This window comes from Cibotium barometz, chromosome 17 (assembly GCF_041138505.1).
Source record: "Cibotium barometz isolate CiBa-2024 chromosome 17, ASM4113850v1, whole genome shotgun sequence".
NCBI classification, from domain to species: Eukaryota; Viridiplantae; Streptophyta; class Polypodiopsida; order Cyatheales; family Cibotiaceae; genus Cibotium; species Cibotium barometz.
Window position 1 is genome coordinate 35623009 of NC_141062.1, and position 16266 is coordinate 35639274.

The 16266-nt window shown below is 43.2% G+C and overlaps 1 protein-coding gene across 2 annotated transcripts in view; it reads right to left on the reverse strand.

The window, feature by feature from the left end:
- The window catches only part of LOC147629932 (histone-lysine N-methyltransferase, H3 lysine-9 specific SUVH4-like), a 36757-nt gene extending 24831 nt beyond the window's left edge, over positions 1–11926 (reverse strand). For both annotated transcript variants that reach the window (XM_086811464.1, XM_086811463.1), the window contains exons 1-8: positions 10622–11926; positions 8315–8443; positions 8140–8194; positions 7891–8003; positions 7610–7780; positions 7218–7316; positions 3196–3294; positions 3061–3110 (exon numbers count right to left, since the gene is read on the reverse strand). In XM_086811464.1, the coding sequence (XP_086667590.1) occupies positions 3061–3110; positions 3196–3294; positions 7218–7316; positions 7610–7780; positions 7891–8003; positions 8140–8194; positions 8315–8443; positions 10622–11299 (1394 nt within the window). In that variant the 5' untranslated portion in view covers positions 11300–11926. The remainder of the gene's footprint in view (positions 1–3060; positions 3111–3195; positions 3295–7217; positions 7317–7609; positions 7781–7890; positions 8004–8139; positions 8195–8314; positions 8444–10621) is intronic.
- Positions 11927–16266: the final 4340 nt, after the last annotated feature.

Consider the following 16266-nt stretch of genomic DNA (forward strand, 5'->3'; position numbering starts at 1 on the left):
AGACACATTTGAAAAGGCATGTCCTTTGACGAAAGGACATGACCATAGACGAAAGGATACAACTTTAGGCTAAGGGATGTGTCTATTCGATGTAGAGGCACAACCATTCATCAAGATATACAACCATTTGTCGAAGGGATGTGGCTATTCGATGAAGAGATACGTCCTTTGGCGAAGAGTCGCAACCAATCAAGGGTAGGGGTTCCCTTGGCTGGTTACTCTTTGCATCTGCAACAGGAATCTGCAATGAAGAGAGTATCTGATACATATATACGTCACAATCGTGACACCTTCCTCCCATTGTATGAGATAGGACAAGCCTCTCTCTGTCACCTGTTGATTTTTTTGTCTCTCATGATTGAGACCAAGTCATGTACTTAGCCAATTTGACTGCATTTTTTTTCTTAGGAAAGAAAAATATGCATGATCCAAGCTATAGCACCCCAAATGGTCAAGCCAGTGATGGGGCGGCCCTAAATTATCAGGCTCACAATCCTCACCATTCCTGTTGTGCTACGCGTTAATCCCAAATGTAATGACACTGCAAATCCAAAATACTGCACCAAGTCTCCAAGTGGCTAGTCTCTATATGAATGCCAATCACGTCATAACACCAATCGACATGAGTCTCTCCATCATCCAGCCCAAGTGATAAAGCTAGTGTGTAGCCGACTCAAAATGGACAAATGTGTGAGCCCTGTGCTGAAAAGAAATTCCAAAGGCAATGACAATAGGACTCCCAGGATGCTTCACAACGCCAACAAGTGGCCGATCTAGGCCATAGTAGCCAACATTTCTACGACAAGATCTCATTAATGCATTTATGCATGCCCTGCCATTTTCATGATTGCAATTCTTTTGTTTTATAAAACAATCGAATTCCTTTTGTCCATACCAATCCTTTTAAGAAAAATGTTCACCACTAAGGAAGGGAACCCGAGTCCCGTGAGGTTTTCCTAGCTTTGGAAAACTCTTAACTGACAACAACCCTCCATCCTCAAACTATAAATCCGTAGACATTATATGTAAGTCAGTGATAAGTGAATAATCTAGGACGATTTGGGACACTTTTTCTCTCACTAGGAAGTTTTTTCTCATGCACAAGAACACACTCTATCTCACTTTTAAGAGCGTGTGAAGTGATTTTTGTACTTTAGGTCACTCTGACTTATCAATTGTACTCATTGTGGTACACTCAATCATCATCGAGTACTATGTCTGTTTTCTTGCTAACGAATACTTCATTTATTTATTTTTGTGGGTGTATATGTGTGTGCGCGTGTGTGTGTGTAAATCTGAACTGCTTCCGCTGATTGCATACTCTTGGCGTGGCCAAGACAATTCTTATCGCCAGATCAGATTATAAGACATCAAGGCTATCCCATTGCACGGTTTCTCTCTCTCTCTCTCTCTCTCTCTCTCTCTCTCTCTCTCATACAAGTCTGCAGCTTATAGTTGTGCCTGCAGCTTATAGTTGTGCACTTGGGCCTCCCTCCAAACTTAGATCCTAGCTGGACACCCAAGACTTTATCCCTAGAGCTGTCCCCCACCTTGTGAGAGTTGTGGGTCGGCGAGACAATGGTCTATTGACCCTTCCCGAGTCCCCCCGATTCAAGGTTCTTCGAGCATATGGCTTTATGATAGATGTCCCAATAAACATCTCCCATAGGATCCCAGTAAGTGGGAATGGATTGATACAGCCAACCCCTTGAAGAGTTTGCGTTTCTTCAATTACACTGTGAGGAATGCCAGACTATTACTACCAGAACAGATTCAGAGGATTCTTACCCTCAAGCCACACTGGAAAGCTTTGGGATAACTCCATTCATCTAGAAGAGGTTTTGGCATCAGCTTTGACACTCTTACAGGAGGAGCCAGATAACCCATTTCTTCTGGCTAGTGCCACCAGTGCTGTCCCTATAAACCAGTGGAGAGATATCTTTGGTGTGGAGAGCTATCTTTGGTACGGATCCAGTTTGCCCTAAATGTTTGATAGCCTCTGAGACTGTAATGCTTGGTCTGGATGCAGGGTTTCCCAAAGGATATGGAGCTCCATAGCTCAACCTCCATAGCAAAACTGAGGAGAGGTACTATCTACATCAATGGGGGCTCTATTGCCTAGCTCACTTGGTCTAGACCATAGATTTTCTTCGAGGCCAGAACCATGACTTCACCATCATGATCCACAAAGGGATGGCCTAGAGCTCCACACTATTCCTCCGACACATTTCACACCATCCCTGGGGAGAGACTTGATACCACCTGGGAGATTATTGCCAACATCACAGCCTGGTACATATATTGAGGCGATCGTGGGCACCCTGATTTATGCATTTGGGGAGATATTGTTCATACCCTTATGGCCAGTTGGGCCCCTAAACGGGGACCACCTAGATCGGCGCAAGCAAAGCACATTCTCTTCATGAGGGAATGGGATCATGGGATCTTCTTCTCTTTGACTCCCCACTGGACTCTCGTCGCATCACCTCGCACTTGACTAGCTACGATTACCTTACACTCAATGATGAGGGATTCCAGCTTCTAGCCATGATTTTGTGTTGATTCCTTCATACTTAATAGAAGTCTCCTCCCCCCCCCCCCCCCCCCCCCACCAAAAGTCTCTGAGAAAAAGGAAAAGAAACCAAGAAGTGCATGGAGCAGTAGGCCAAGGCAACAAAAGCTCAACATGATAAGGAAGAGGCATAAAGGCTGCAAAAGGAGGCTACCATAGCAGCAGCAAAAGAAGCTAAAACTAGCGACTAAGATAGGAAAGAAAGGGCAAAAGACAGTCAAAGAAAGAGAGACATCTACGTGCCAAAAAGGAAAGAACATAAAATCCAAATCCAGTAGATCATACAATGCAGGAAATGCTGGAAAGGTGCAATCATTCCCTCAAAGGTAAAGGGAAAACTTCATAATGGTAACTGATACCATGCAAGAGCAAAGTCAATTAAATGCTGTCAGATTAATTCAAACAAAAGTAACCTATCAAACTTGATTGTTTTAAAACTTCATTACTAACAATTATTGTCAAGGAGAGTAAACAGGCCTTGGCATTACCCTTTTAATTCAGAAGGGTTTGATGGAACCTGACCGGAAACAAAGTGAACCTACACAACACCCAAAATGTCATTTTCCAAAAAAAAAATGTTTACAAAATGCAAACTAGATGTATCCCGTGGTAGCAGCCTTAACCTGCTCTGTTGTTAATACTGGTTGTTCTTCCATTCGATGTAGACTAAATTTGAACACTGTAAACCCTGAAATCCCCTTCTCAGCCCAAAAGTGCTTAACCTGGAGCATAATGACAATATTAGTTCCTATTTCTTCAAATGATAATCTCATACTGCCAGTGAAGTTAAAGCACACAAGAACTTTTTTTGATTAAGTAATAATAAATCATATCTTAAACCAAAAGGTAGGGAGATCTCGACCAATCGGAGGCACTATGCTGCCATTAAAGCCCAGAAAATATCATGGTTCCACTCTCAAAAATCTGCTGATTTTTGTTTGGGCAGCTCTAGAAGATCCCTGTATAACGGCCAGGTAGCCAAAAGAGTATAAACAATGTCACTTCATTATAGTGCAAATACATTGGGTGTCATAAACATAAATACCCTTGAAGGCCTCTATGCATCTGGTCTTCGAGATATGCAACGCCGTGATACTAGCAATAATCTCTCAGGTGGTCAATACTCAGTGGAGGTGGTGTGTTTCATAACTAGGCCCAAGAGAAGGTTTGATGATACTCGGATCCTCTATGCTCCTTTGCATTCTCATAAGATGATACACAATCTCGGATCAAGTTGGGCATCTAGGACGAGAGATCTAGGCCAAAAATAGATCTCCACTAGTTGGTGAGCAACCCACCGTGTAGAAACAACCAAAAGAAGTAGGATATCTCACTCCTATTGTACAAGTGCCAGAGTATTTGCCAAAATCTCCTCTAAATGGAGGGTATAATGTCATACACCTCCCAAAGAGGCCTGAAAGTGGGAACTCTCTGGGTCTATCGAAGCATGAGAAACTTGGAGTTACGCACAGTGTTGTGCCTCCAATCACCACCGCACTCTCAAGGACACATCTAAGAATATGGTACATGAAGAAATCCTTCCAAGAATGCTCTAACCATGAACTTGCAGAGTAGAGCTTTGAAATGGTACTCTTAGTTAATGATGTTCAATCCCCCTTCATGCTTGAGAGGGATAATAGTTTCCAAAGCAATTATGGCCTTGGTATCTCATGTGCCATCAAGCCATGACCATGAGAAGTTGTGGATGACCCTCTACAATAACTATCTAATGAATCTACGACCATAACACTAACAAGAAGTGCCATACCAAGTTGTGGCACGCAACACCCGCTTTACCACAAGCCTTTAGACACCAGCTCCAGCTTCTTGGAGCTCCAATGAAGGAGTTTTTTCTTTATACTCATGAGCATAGGGGCAATTGCTAGAAAGGTGTAATGTCCATCCCAATGTAACATCAAAGATATCTGGCAGTGTGTCATCTCTCAATGCATGTGAAGCCAACATGTGTCCCAATCAATCCTCTCAAGACTTATGCCAATTCGTGAAGGCCCTTGCTGCTAGACAAAACTTTTTGAAGGAAGTGCAAAATGAGCAGAGACATGAGTAAGATGCCTCAAAAAACATCACTGTACCATCAACCAACTCAAAGTCCAAAATTTTATCCTCTATGCGCGGTGGCAATCTCAATCCATGTACTCTAGCACTGGAGAAAAGGAAAATGCTCAAAGTACACAACAGGGGAGCTAAGAAACAGTCTTGGTGCACATAGTGAGAGATTTGAAAGCCCTCACCTCGACCTCTACAAGCAAGCACAATGATGTGAGCCTCTTGATAAGGCAAGAGACACCTGTGAGAGTATTCTCTAAGAAGCCCCAATTCACTCTATCATAGGCTTTCTCAAAATCAAGTAGCAAGATGCCTTGGCCGGCTCTACCACCTCCTAAAGGAAAAGATGTTATCAAAGATGCTTCTTCCTTGGAGGAATCCATTGTATGTCATGAATGACTATATGTAACAAACTGCAATCTCATGCTCACTACCTTGGCAAGAATTCCCATGCAATGTGATGGGCCTCCACAGACTATGTTAGTCTTATCACCACCCTTAGGAATGAGGTCGTGTTGCAGGCAAAAGCATAATACACAGAGATTTCCACTTAATCACCACGTGATTAAACCATCATTATGTGCATAACTGAAAACTTAGGCATTCATAATTTATTATAAGCATCTAGCATCATGCTTGCACCATGTACACAATTGACACCACATTGGGGACCAAAAGATGGGTTGGTCTCCCGCCTCTCCCTTATAAGGTATTTCTAATATTACCACAAGGGGAAAAGATACAAGTACAATGGTGGGAAGCCCAAGTCTTTGCCATTGGTCGACTTTGTTACGTACCTAGTGTTGGCCTAATCCCACAAGGTTAAAGAAGCCCTCACATTAGGAGAAAGCACGCTAATACGAGTGGCTAAGGTTATTATTGATAAATCCATGTGTAATAGCTTTTTACAATAGGATGGTTATTTATAGCAACAATAGGCATAGGTGAAACATGGGTTATTATTGTTATAACCCCACTATTGGTCAATGTTCAACCAAGACACCGACCATGACTGTCATAGATCGGCATGCCGAAGCCCTCTATGGGGTAGATTGGCATGGATCTGTGGAAGTAGGACCTTAGCCCCAAGCTTGTTGAGGGTGATTCGAAGCATAGAACCTGCTAGCTTGCACCCCTCCTAGGGGGTTTGTACTAATCGCTTGTGTTTTGTGTTTAGGAGATCTGCAGGGTTGTAATAGTTCGTAATAGAGCGACCTAAATGTGAAAGGTATCACGATGCAAGGAAGAAGGTGTTAGAAAGCTTTTTCGTTTTGCTTTCCATGGATTTGCAAGAACCAAATATTCTCTACACTTTTATGCTAAGGTTGATTTGATGCACGTACTTGTTGAAGGTATCTCTCTACACAAAAAGTCAGTGAAGGATTATTCGAACCTGACTATTCCTTTCGCGAATCTTCTCAAAGGATAGAGACGAAAGTCCAATAGTCCTATTACCTAGAATGCGAGGCTTCACGAGGATTTTCGTACTCTCAAGATCAGGGTGAAGGAAACAACTTGTTTCGCCCTACCGATCTTGGACAATCATTTGTGGTTGAGACTAACACATGTGATTACACGATAGAGACTGCCTTGTTCCAAGGGGACCGACCTCTGGCATTCGAAATGCAAAAAGCTTGATCATAGACAAGTCAGGTGGCATTGAAATTTGGAGACCTTATTTGTATGGATCGTCTTGACTGACCATCTGCTTTACTGTCTACAACACCCTAGCTTCTTTTAGGATACACCCCCCATCTCAACAATTCCAAATCAACCATAGAAGCTCCTTTCAACACAGCACAGAGAAGTGGAGCTTACAACTATCTATTGTATCGTTTCCCCAGAGTTAGACATCTAAGTTGTCTTGACTTGTGAGAAAAAGAGTTGCATGCACTGTTCTTGCAGTAGGTTGCTCAAACTCGAGCTCCTGAAACTCGTGACAAAGTCTTCTATGATGGAAACCTTCTACGGATCTGCAAGAAGTAGCATGCTGTCAATGCTTGCTTTGTCATGAACTAGTTTGTCATCGAAGGCAACAAACCGAGGCTCTTGATGCTGGTCTGTGACTCGTGTGGATAAGTTTTAATGAGATACAATATTATTCTCCATCTCTATTATTGTGCAATTTTTGTTAAAGTTTTGTGGTGTTAAAAAATCCTACTTGTGTAAGTGTTGTCTGCACACACCACTCGTGTCTTCCCTATTTGAAGCTCTATTTTCTTATCTCCTACACGAAGTCCCCAGTGGGCATGGTGTCAAGATGCACGAACCAAGTTCACGTAATCAACATAACTTATCCTCGTAAATTATTTAAGGAATGTGTGCATATCAGCAAGGATGTATCGCATCTGATGGGTGATGTAGAGACAATCCTCCAGCCCAAAAATTCTTACAATAGGTGGAGAGTCGATTAAATTAATTTTCAAAAACAAACACCAAAATCAAGTCTCACAGATCATTCCCTAAGTGTGACAAAAACAACACATGCAATCCAGCAGTACGAAACAAACCAGAGAGCCATTGTAAGAAACAAAGCAGGACAATAGGACACCAAGAGACAATTAAGAAGGTACCACACCTTGTATAAGCCATCATAGGTATAGACTTTTCCAGTGTAGCTCTTCTTTGTTTTATGACCTCGAATCAGCCTGACAGGCAAGTCTTGTTCCATGCTATTCTGTATCCGACAAAAAAAGTAAAGGCAAGTCGGTGCAAAAACAGATATCTATCTTCCTGATTGAAATGAAGCTCCAGATTGAATCACACTACCCTTGGAAGACTGAATTTGACTAAAGCTAGAAAGAGATGATCCTGCTGCCATGAATTGTTTACAAAGAGAGAAACAAACACATAATGGTACAATGAAAAAGTATCGGGGTTGCAGTCATACCATCTATAAAACACCCTCCCTCTCAACTACTCTGGACTCTACAACAGCTGACCTATGCTTCAAAAGTTTGAGACAGCTACCTTTAGAGCGAGGTTGCCCTTATCCATGACTTGATCAGCTATTTGGCGTTTATTCCCTAAGAGATCGTTGCCTCCTTGACCAGTGTATACAACCTCATTTGAATTGTCCACATCATCCTCGTACAAACCAGATAAAACAATAGAACTCGCAACTGGAAGCCTCCACTTTGGCTGTAGCAGAGAGACACTTGAGGCTTGGAATAAGCCAAGGCATCCAGCAGCAGTAAACTAATAAAGAATGTTGAAAAAGGAAATGAAAGGTATAAAGTAGAAAAAGCTACCATTATTTTCTTATACGCAGCCCCTATAAAATCAATCCCTGCAAGCCAATGGCAATGGAGCCCAATGGCCATCATTTCGCACCGCGAAAAGAAGTGATCTCCAACATGGATGCCTACAACAACAAAGGCAAGGAATGCTACTATGGATAATGAACAAAGTGCAAACAAAATATTGGTGTGGAGTGTGCAGAGCCATCACGCCTGTTTTTCCAGTAGCATAAGATCAAATAGCAGCAATCCTAATCCTACCCTGAACAAGCCCAAGTGTTTTCCCATTGTAAAGCATCTTCTCATCAGTTTTCATCTGTAGATCATACATGAAAAAATCAAGCAATGAAGATAGCAGATTAGTTGCCTCAGATTACAGCTCCAGAAACAGAACCTGAAACCCTAAACTACAGCTTGCAAAAGCTTGTAGGGGAACCTGCTTGATGGCCTTTAAGTCTGGTCGCCTTGACTTTCGTGGCTCATCATTCTCCTCTTTCTTCGTATCTTTCTTTTTGGCAGTGGTATTTTCCTTTGTGTCCTCCTTTTGGCAGCGTGCTTCCTCTTCCTGTCAAAAACATGAGTATAAGCTCTCTCTCTCTCTCTCTCTCTCTCTCTCTCTCTCTCTCTCTCTCTCTCTCTCTCTCGATGTTACTATTTTCATTCTTTCTTTCAGATTTGTTATGATGAGACATCATCATCATCAGTTGTACCTTGTTTTGGTCTCATGGGCCATTTCGGCCTTTAGGAGACGTTAATATCTCTCTCTCTCTCTCTCTCTCTCTCTCTCTCTCTCTCTCTCTCTCTCTCTCTCTCTCTCTCTCTCTCTCTCTCTCTCTCGTGACTCTCCCGCCTCCTGATATACTGTGTCCGTGCCCTGGACTAATGGCTGAACCATCAACCAAAAGCCATTCCCACCCTTACTTCATCCCACACCATGCCAGCTCCCATCTTCGCTTGTGTCCTTGAGCCTAACTTGAGTCCCAAACCAAAATGACCAGATCGAGCAGGTGGGAATGATTGCAAGGGGAATTGCAAAAAATCCTCGACAAGATTGATGCCCAAGTCAATGCAAGTGGTTTGCTTACCAGAGACTGCCTACGGCTGCTGAAATAAATTTTGACCATCCAACATCCAATAGGTAGGATACATCCAGTGCTAGGGGAGAAGGTTCCGATGTTCAAGTAGATTGCGGATTTGGAGCTCACATTGAAGGGCCTCTCCTCTGTGGTTGGGATTGCCGTGTCCGTTGGATTTGGCAAGCCCTATCAATAGTAGTTCCCTGTGGGTGTGTGCTCATGATAAGGCACTGGTGGGTGTGCTTGGGCTGAATATACTCCTGCTCATGGGCACGCCTTATGGTCACCTCATTTGGTCTCTAGGACCTAGGTAAAGTACTTTGAGCGGATTCTTTGTGATGTCTCTCCTCTTTGGTCTTTGTGCTCGGCATAGCTTATAGTGGTGGCGACATCTCAAGAGAAATAGGCCTAGACATCACCGGTCATCATGGTCAATGATTTAGAAGCGTGGGCCAAAAACCCCCCTGAATAGGCAATGGTATCTGCCTTGTATCTCATAGTACACTGGGCATCTGCATATGTAATGCTCCTTTGTCTCTAGCTGGGAATTGCAAACATGCCAGCACCTTGCCTTGAAGCTTGATGACGAGAGGCTTCGCTTGATGGAAGTGGCATCTTTTGCAAATCCTTTGCAAAAGATGTCTATATCCCTCAAGCTCTGGGATGATACCCGAATTCGACCAATGGCTATCCCCATAGCACACGTCTCTGTAGGTAGCTTGGCCTCTATATGAATCCATTTGGTGTGAGCTTGAGGAAGTGCTCTTTGTAGAAGCAAGATTTAGGGGGTAGCTCCTGTGGACCCAACCACCATGTGGTATGGGTACATTCATCATGTTAGTGTTGGTGTGCATGGAGAGATCAATCGCATCATCCACACAGACTTAGATCAGATTATAAAGGCCTTGGGCTTGAGGTAGACAAGTCTTCTATATCCATTTCAATTCATCTATTACCAAATTTTGTAACACAGCTTTGTAACTTTTTATCTCGTAGACATTTATGGACGTTTAATAGAACTCTCTCTCTATATATATAACTTTTGTAGATCCCTTACCCAAGAATTGGGCATTAAACGAATGGACTCCTAGTCTCAAAAGTCATCCCACAACAAGAGCTACACGAGCTGATTAGTAGATTCTTTTCTTTTACTTTTATTTGTTCACTTTCTTAGCTCAATGAACTCTCAGTCCTTAATTGATACGATGGGCTTGTAAAAAATGCATCTATTTGTATGGGTCCTATAATTCATTTTTTTGCGCTCTCTCTCACACACACACGATCCTACTTCTCGGAAGTGTTGCTTGCGTACACCCATATTGTATGCTCTTACACTTATGTGCACCCCGGTCCCCCCTCCCCCTCCCCCATTGCATTTATAGGAGTTTATAGGTGAGAGAGAGGTTATATGTACCTTAATGCCCTTGAAGTTCAAATTTTTATATCAAAACCACCTTCTAACGCTTCCTTAAAAATTGCTACCATTAGGACCAAAAAGCAAAACAAGGACATGATGGGCCATTCCTTAAAACACTGAGGCATCGCTACAGCCCCAGAAATCATCATTAAAAATAGGAACCCTCAGATGACATTGTAGTACTCATATAGATGCATGCACGGTCGAAATAAAAGCGTGAAAACATAGCTTTTCAGTATAGTTCACTTACTTGAACAGACCGCAGGTAATAGGTGTTGAACAGCCTGAGAGTTTCCTTCACTTTCTTGGCTGCTTCAGGGTCATCAAGCTGAACAGCAGAATAGGAAGCAGGGAGTTCCTGCAGCAGCTGCTGCTGTTGTTGTGGTGCAGAAACCCTTGGCTTCAAGGCCCTCCTCCTGGTCACCTTAATTGCCTTGCCTTCTACGACATCCTCTGCTTCACCTTCTCCTTCCTCCTCTGCACAGTCTGCCTCTCCCCCAAGCTTCTTGCTTGAAGCAGATAATCTTGCATTTATGGTGCTATGAAGCTCCTTCGCCTCTTCTTTTGAAGAAATCTTTTGAATCCTTGCACTCCTGCGATGGGTCAGTATCTCTGTAACCTTAACACTAGCATCGTTGGGCTCCTGCATTTCGTCTTGGACCCTGACATTATCTGCGGCTTTTCCTTCCGCCCTAGCCAAAAGCTTGATAACAGGCGATGATGCAAGCCCTTGATGCTTCATCTGGCCCTCTGCTTGATACTCGATAACAGAATCTGCTGAATTGCTGTCAAGAGCAATGACTTCACGGGACTCTCTCACACACGCCACTGCCTTCTCTTCATCGATCTCTGCGAGAAAAATCTCTTCTTGCTCCTTCGCCTTCTTAGAATTTTGCACTGAAGCATCGGTTTTCCTTTTTCTCCCCATTCTGCACCTCTCCCTTACGCTCTGCACCACGTTTCCGATTGATCGCCTTCTTCAATGTAACCCTAAAGAGAGTCTGACACAGACAATGAGCTCTTTGAAGTTTCTTCTTTCTTGGAAGATAAATTTTGCGAGTGGAAGAGAAACGGCGGGGCATCAAAAGGCGATGGACAAAGAAAGTAACTATATCAGCGTCAAGGTGCAATGGCAAGCTGCAGGAACAACTGCTACAAGACCCTTATCCGTGGGCAGTTTTCCCTGCAAAACCCTAGCCTGCGACAGGGTGATGATGATAATGGGGATGGTCAGAGAATGAGAATGGGTTGACTCAACAGTGGCGATGATAGATGACTTTGAGCAATGCAGACAATGGAGCTGTTGGGGACGACAAAGAAGCGCTAGAACGACAAGACTGTAGGGTATGGAGAGACGGGTGTTAAGCACATACCCTACGCAGATTAACAGTCATGGCGGGAAGATTCAAGCCACTGGTTGTCCCGGTCATCCGACGCCTCACCTGATTACCCGGTTTCCACGTTCAAACTCAAAGTTCAAACCCGCGTCTCTTCATCAACTACATGATACAGAGGTTTAGGTGGATACTCGTGCAACCTAAATTCTCTCAAGCTTGGGCTGAGCAATTTCTTTTTCTTTTTTTTTTTCTTTTTCTTTTCTTTTTTTTGGAACAATGATTGTTATATATTTATAAAAAATATGTCCTTTACAAACAAAACCACTTTCATCAATCTTATAACCCTAGTATTTCCAATCTCTGTTTAGCAACTCGTATACCAGGTCCCGCCTCTCATCCTTCCACACAAATGAAGATTCTCCCCATACAAAATGAAAACACAATATGCACATGTGATCAACAAAATATCTGAAGTAAATCCCTTTGGAGTTTTCTCCTCATAATAGTCTCCCTTTTGTCATAATCTTAACCACTCGCCTTTTTCCCACAAGGTTTTCAATTAATTCCATGAAGATGTCCACAGGTTGCTTCTCTTTCAGATACCATCTCTGAGTTTTGGGCCCAAATTTGGGATTCTTGGCCCTCACATCCTTCCAAGTATAGACCTGAGCAAGCCATCCATTATTAGAAAATCCTAGTATGTGGAAATATGCCATCAGGTTGATATCTATATCATCTAATCCCTCTTTATAGAGCCTAGACTGCCTCAATAAATGTATTACTATTCAGCTTATTAGTATGATATATAGACCAGCAATAATGTACAGATTTGAACATCGTTTCTATCACATCTATCCCCTGATTAGCTACTTTATCAAAGATCGTATTTTTAGAAACCCACAATCCCCACAAGCAACAAAATCTAATGATGCAGAATACAAGTTCCACCTCCTCTAGCCCACTCATCATTCTACCTAAGAGCCAGTCCCCCCATGACCCCTTAATTCCTAGGCTCTCCTCCACCCACTTGCCTATTTTGCTCCAAAATCCCCTGATTGCAGGGCAATCCCAAAATACATGTTTTCCTTCTTCAATTGTTGTTTTGCACCTGGGACATATTCCTGCAGTAAAATTTCTTTGAAGTAACTCAAACCCAAGAGGCAATGCTAACAGACATACTCTCCAGAGAAATATTTGGACCTTTCTTGGAGCTTGGGACTCCCAATTTAATTTCCATCTCCTTTTCCAGGTGTTAAAATCCCCATCTAACTTTCCAAGCCCTATTGCAATATCTAGCTTTGATATTACTTTTACTCATATGCTCAAATAAGTCTTTAGTGGATATTTTATCTAATTTGGCCCCATTGAACCAGGTCCAGTCCTACAGCCAAGAATTTCCATTAAAGGCATTAGAAGTCTAGCCTTTCTCCAACTCTTCCAACACCAAGTTCAACACCCCTATCTCATTTTGTTGGATTCTGAAATCTCTTTATATTTGATGCAAATATTTCCATCCCACCAGTACATAGTCCCATAAATCCCCTAATCTTCTTACCCCCTGTTATTTAGTTTTCTAGATATTGTGACATTGATTTGAGCTAGGGGCATTAAATCTATAAGTCCACCAGATATTCAAATTAAGGTATGAGTTCCCAAAAGCTCTAGTCTAATCCACAAATGAATTGATCCATCTTGGCCTGCTCAGATAACCCTAATTGTTGTGCTAAAGTTATGACCTTTCCAAAAAACTGAAGCACGGGTGACCCGTTTCACAGAACTCATCTACCAGGCTAGTCATATATTGGGGAGGGAGGAATCTGGTCTTTAGGTCATGGACAAACGTATCCCAACTAAAAGCTGACACATGTGGTCTCATTTGTATGAAGACTAGACCAATGCTGCCATCGAGTGACTGCCTCACCCGTAAGGTGGGGAGCCGCTACATGGACTCTATCCTGAGGGTCTGTGATCCTAGCTAAAGAAAAATGAGTAGCAAATTAATGAATGAATTGATTAACTGCTAAATGATCACACTTACCATCATACTTACTAAAATTTGGTTGAGTTTGAATGACGGTAGTCGATGTCGCAGGCTGCTGGCTGGTGGCACCTGTGGCTGGGGAAACTGAAGAGAGGTGCTAATACCTCAGTTGTATGGCCTTCTTTTCCCTTTGGTGCTCGAGTAACATACGTTCACGATCGAGCTCTCATTGGTGCTCCCGAGCGGCGAGTTTAGCCTGACGCTTGTCTTCTTCGATCCTGTGTTGGGCTTCCTCATAGTCCAATCTATCTGCTTTTTCTTGTTGCTTTCTTGCTTCAACTTCAGCCTTTTCTTCTTGATTCAGCTTCAGCTTGTTCTTCTCTCCGTCAAACCTCGTCTTCTCTTCTTTGTTGTTCCATCTGAAAGAAGAGGGAGATGTAGTCAGGGGTTGCGGAGGCGAAGGTCGTGCTGCTATGGCCTCCAAAAGTTGGAGATGCTCCATAAGAAGCTGGTTCTAAGCGTGCAATCAAGCCCATCACCTCTTTCCAATTGAGACACAAGAATTTGCAGAAGAGAGATATAACTATTTTAAGAGGTGCAATAGACATCATCTTTTCCCTCCAATCTAGTCCCACCCATTTGCCCTTAAATTGTACCTTGGATTCTTCCACAACCTCTCTAAGCATCCTGGTCCAGATTCCATCCCGACGTAAGAATTTACGAAGGCTCATTGCAACTTTGGCCTTGGCATGAGTAGGCAGATGTAGAATCCCCAGTTCCCCCATTTCTTTGGGTATGGTAACCTTGTTCCAAGCCAGCCATGCAAGTACACTCTTGCCATGAAGTATAAAGAGCATTGAAGGAGGATATAAAGAGGGTGCAACTGTACTATCTGGAGAATATCAGAGGGAACCTGTCAAGAGACACATCATTCTGGTGCATTTAGGAGACCTTCTAGCCCTAGAAAGTGAATGCATGTACCTCTACTGATGTACGGTCGTTCGTTCATAAGCCACGTTCGTTCCAAATTAAGCGTATGCCATTTCCTTTCATTGGCAATCCTTATCAGTGCACATCCATTCCTTCTACAGCGTACGCCCATTCATTGACAAATCCATACCCGTATCTCTACATACGTACGGTCGTTCCTTCATAAGCCTCGCTCATACCAGCTCTAGCATACGCCCGTTCCTTCCATACTGCACCCGTACCAACTATACGTACGGTCGTGCCCATTAAAAAAACCAACTAGAGGGTCCCCTGTTCAGAGGGTGAGTGGCACTAGCAATTGTCACATTCATGCACCTACGCTTAGGGAAATTGGTGTGAAACAACCCTTTATTCGACAACGTTGAACCTTTCTACGCACAATCTCTTGTGAGGTATGACCCTTCGGTTAACATAGCATGAAGTCAAACGGTGTTAGTCCTTGATAGCACTAGCGAGAGCAAAGACCATCCTAGCACGGGATGCACTACCCCTAACCTAAAGGTCGAAGGGTTGGCTACCCAATGCATGGATAGACCCACTGATCGAGTAGCTGAGTGTCTGGTCAAGAAAGGGATGGCTAGTACTCATGTGAGTACTTCCACCTTAACTCCTTTTATGCACAAGGTGTGGAATATACCATATTTACAAGGACTATCCATTGAGAAGAAACACAATGGGGAAGGCACACGAGACTAAACCTAGCACTAGCATTAACTTGTTGAGTGTACGAGATAGCTTCATCAATACGGTGCCTCTAAACGCAGTTACTAGAATGCAAAGTAGAAGAAGAGTCGAAGCTCACGCTATCGCCCCGCTGAGGCATTGACCTTGCAAAATCAAGGAAACCCATAACATGCAAGGATTCTATCCCCTAAGGAATTCCTTGAACAAGTATGTGCAACAAGGCACTCAGAAAGAAAAAGGCCACAAAGATAGGCAAAGGGGATAGCCACGTGGCCAGAGGGTGAATAGATCCCAATCAGCTACTCCGAAAGTTAGCTGAATACCCAAGTCCCGTTGAGGAGAAGGAAAGGCTAGAGGCTGCTCAAGATTTGGTCAAGGACTGTCAAGCTCACTTAGAAGAGGAACCTCAAGCAGCACACCTTGCAGAATGTCCCCCTATGCTAGACATCTGACCAACTAAGGAAACCCAAGGGTGTAACAAAGGTCTCCATGACTAAGTACCTCCTGAGAGAAGTCCTCGAAAAAACAGAGCCAACAGCCATGGCAACCTCGCACCAAGAAGATCCTATTACTACGGAGTATCTCAAGAACCTGAGAGACGGTCCCCTAAGAAGAATGGACATAGAAGCTCATGTTCCGATACCCTATACCTACAAAAGCCTAATTATAGACAATGCTGATCCCACCCAGGGAACCGTATCTATTCCAAGAGACATTTCTGGTCTTCCTCCTTCCTTTGTTCTCAAATCCAAATCCCCATTGGCACCTTACTTCAAGGCAACCCGAGCTTATGGAAAGATTTGAAAGATTGGATGGAAGGACGCCTCCAAGCAGGAATGGAAGAGCCTGCAGAACTAGGAAGTTCCGACGAAGACGGATTCATAGAAGCACAGGGAATCATCG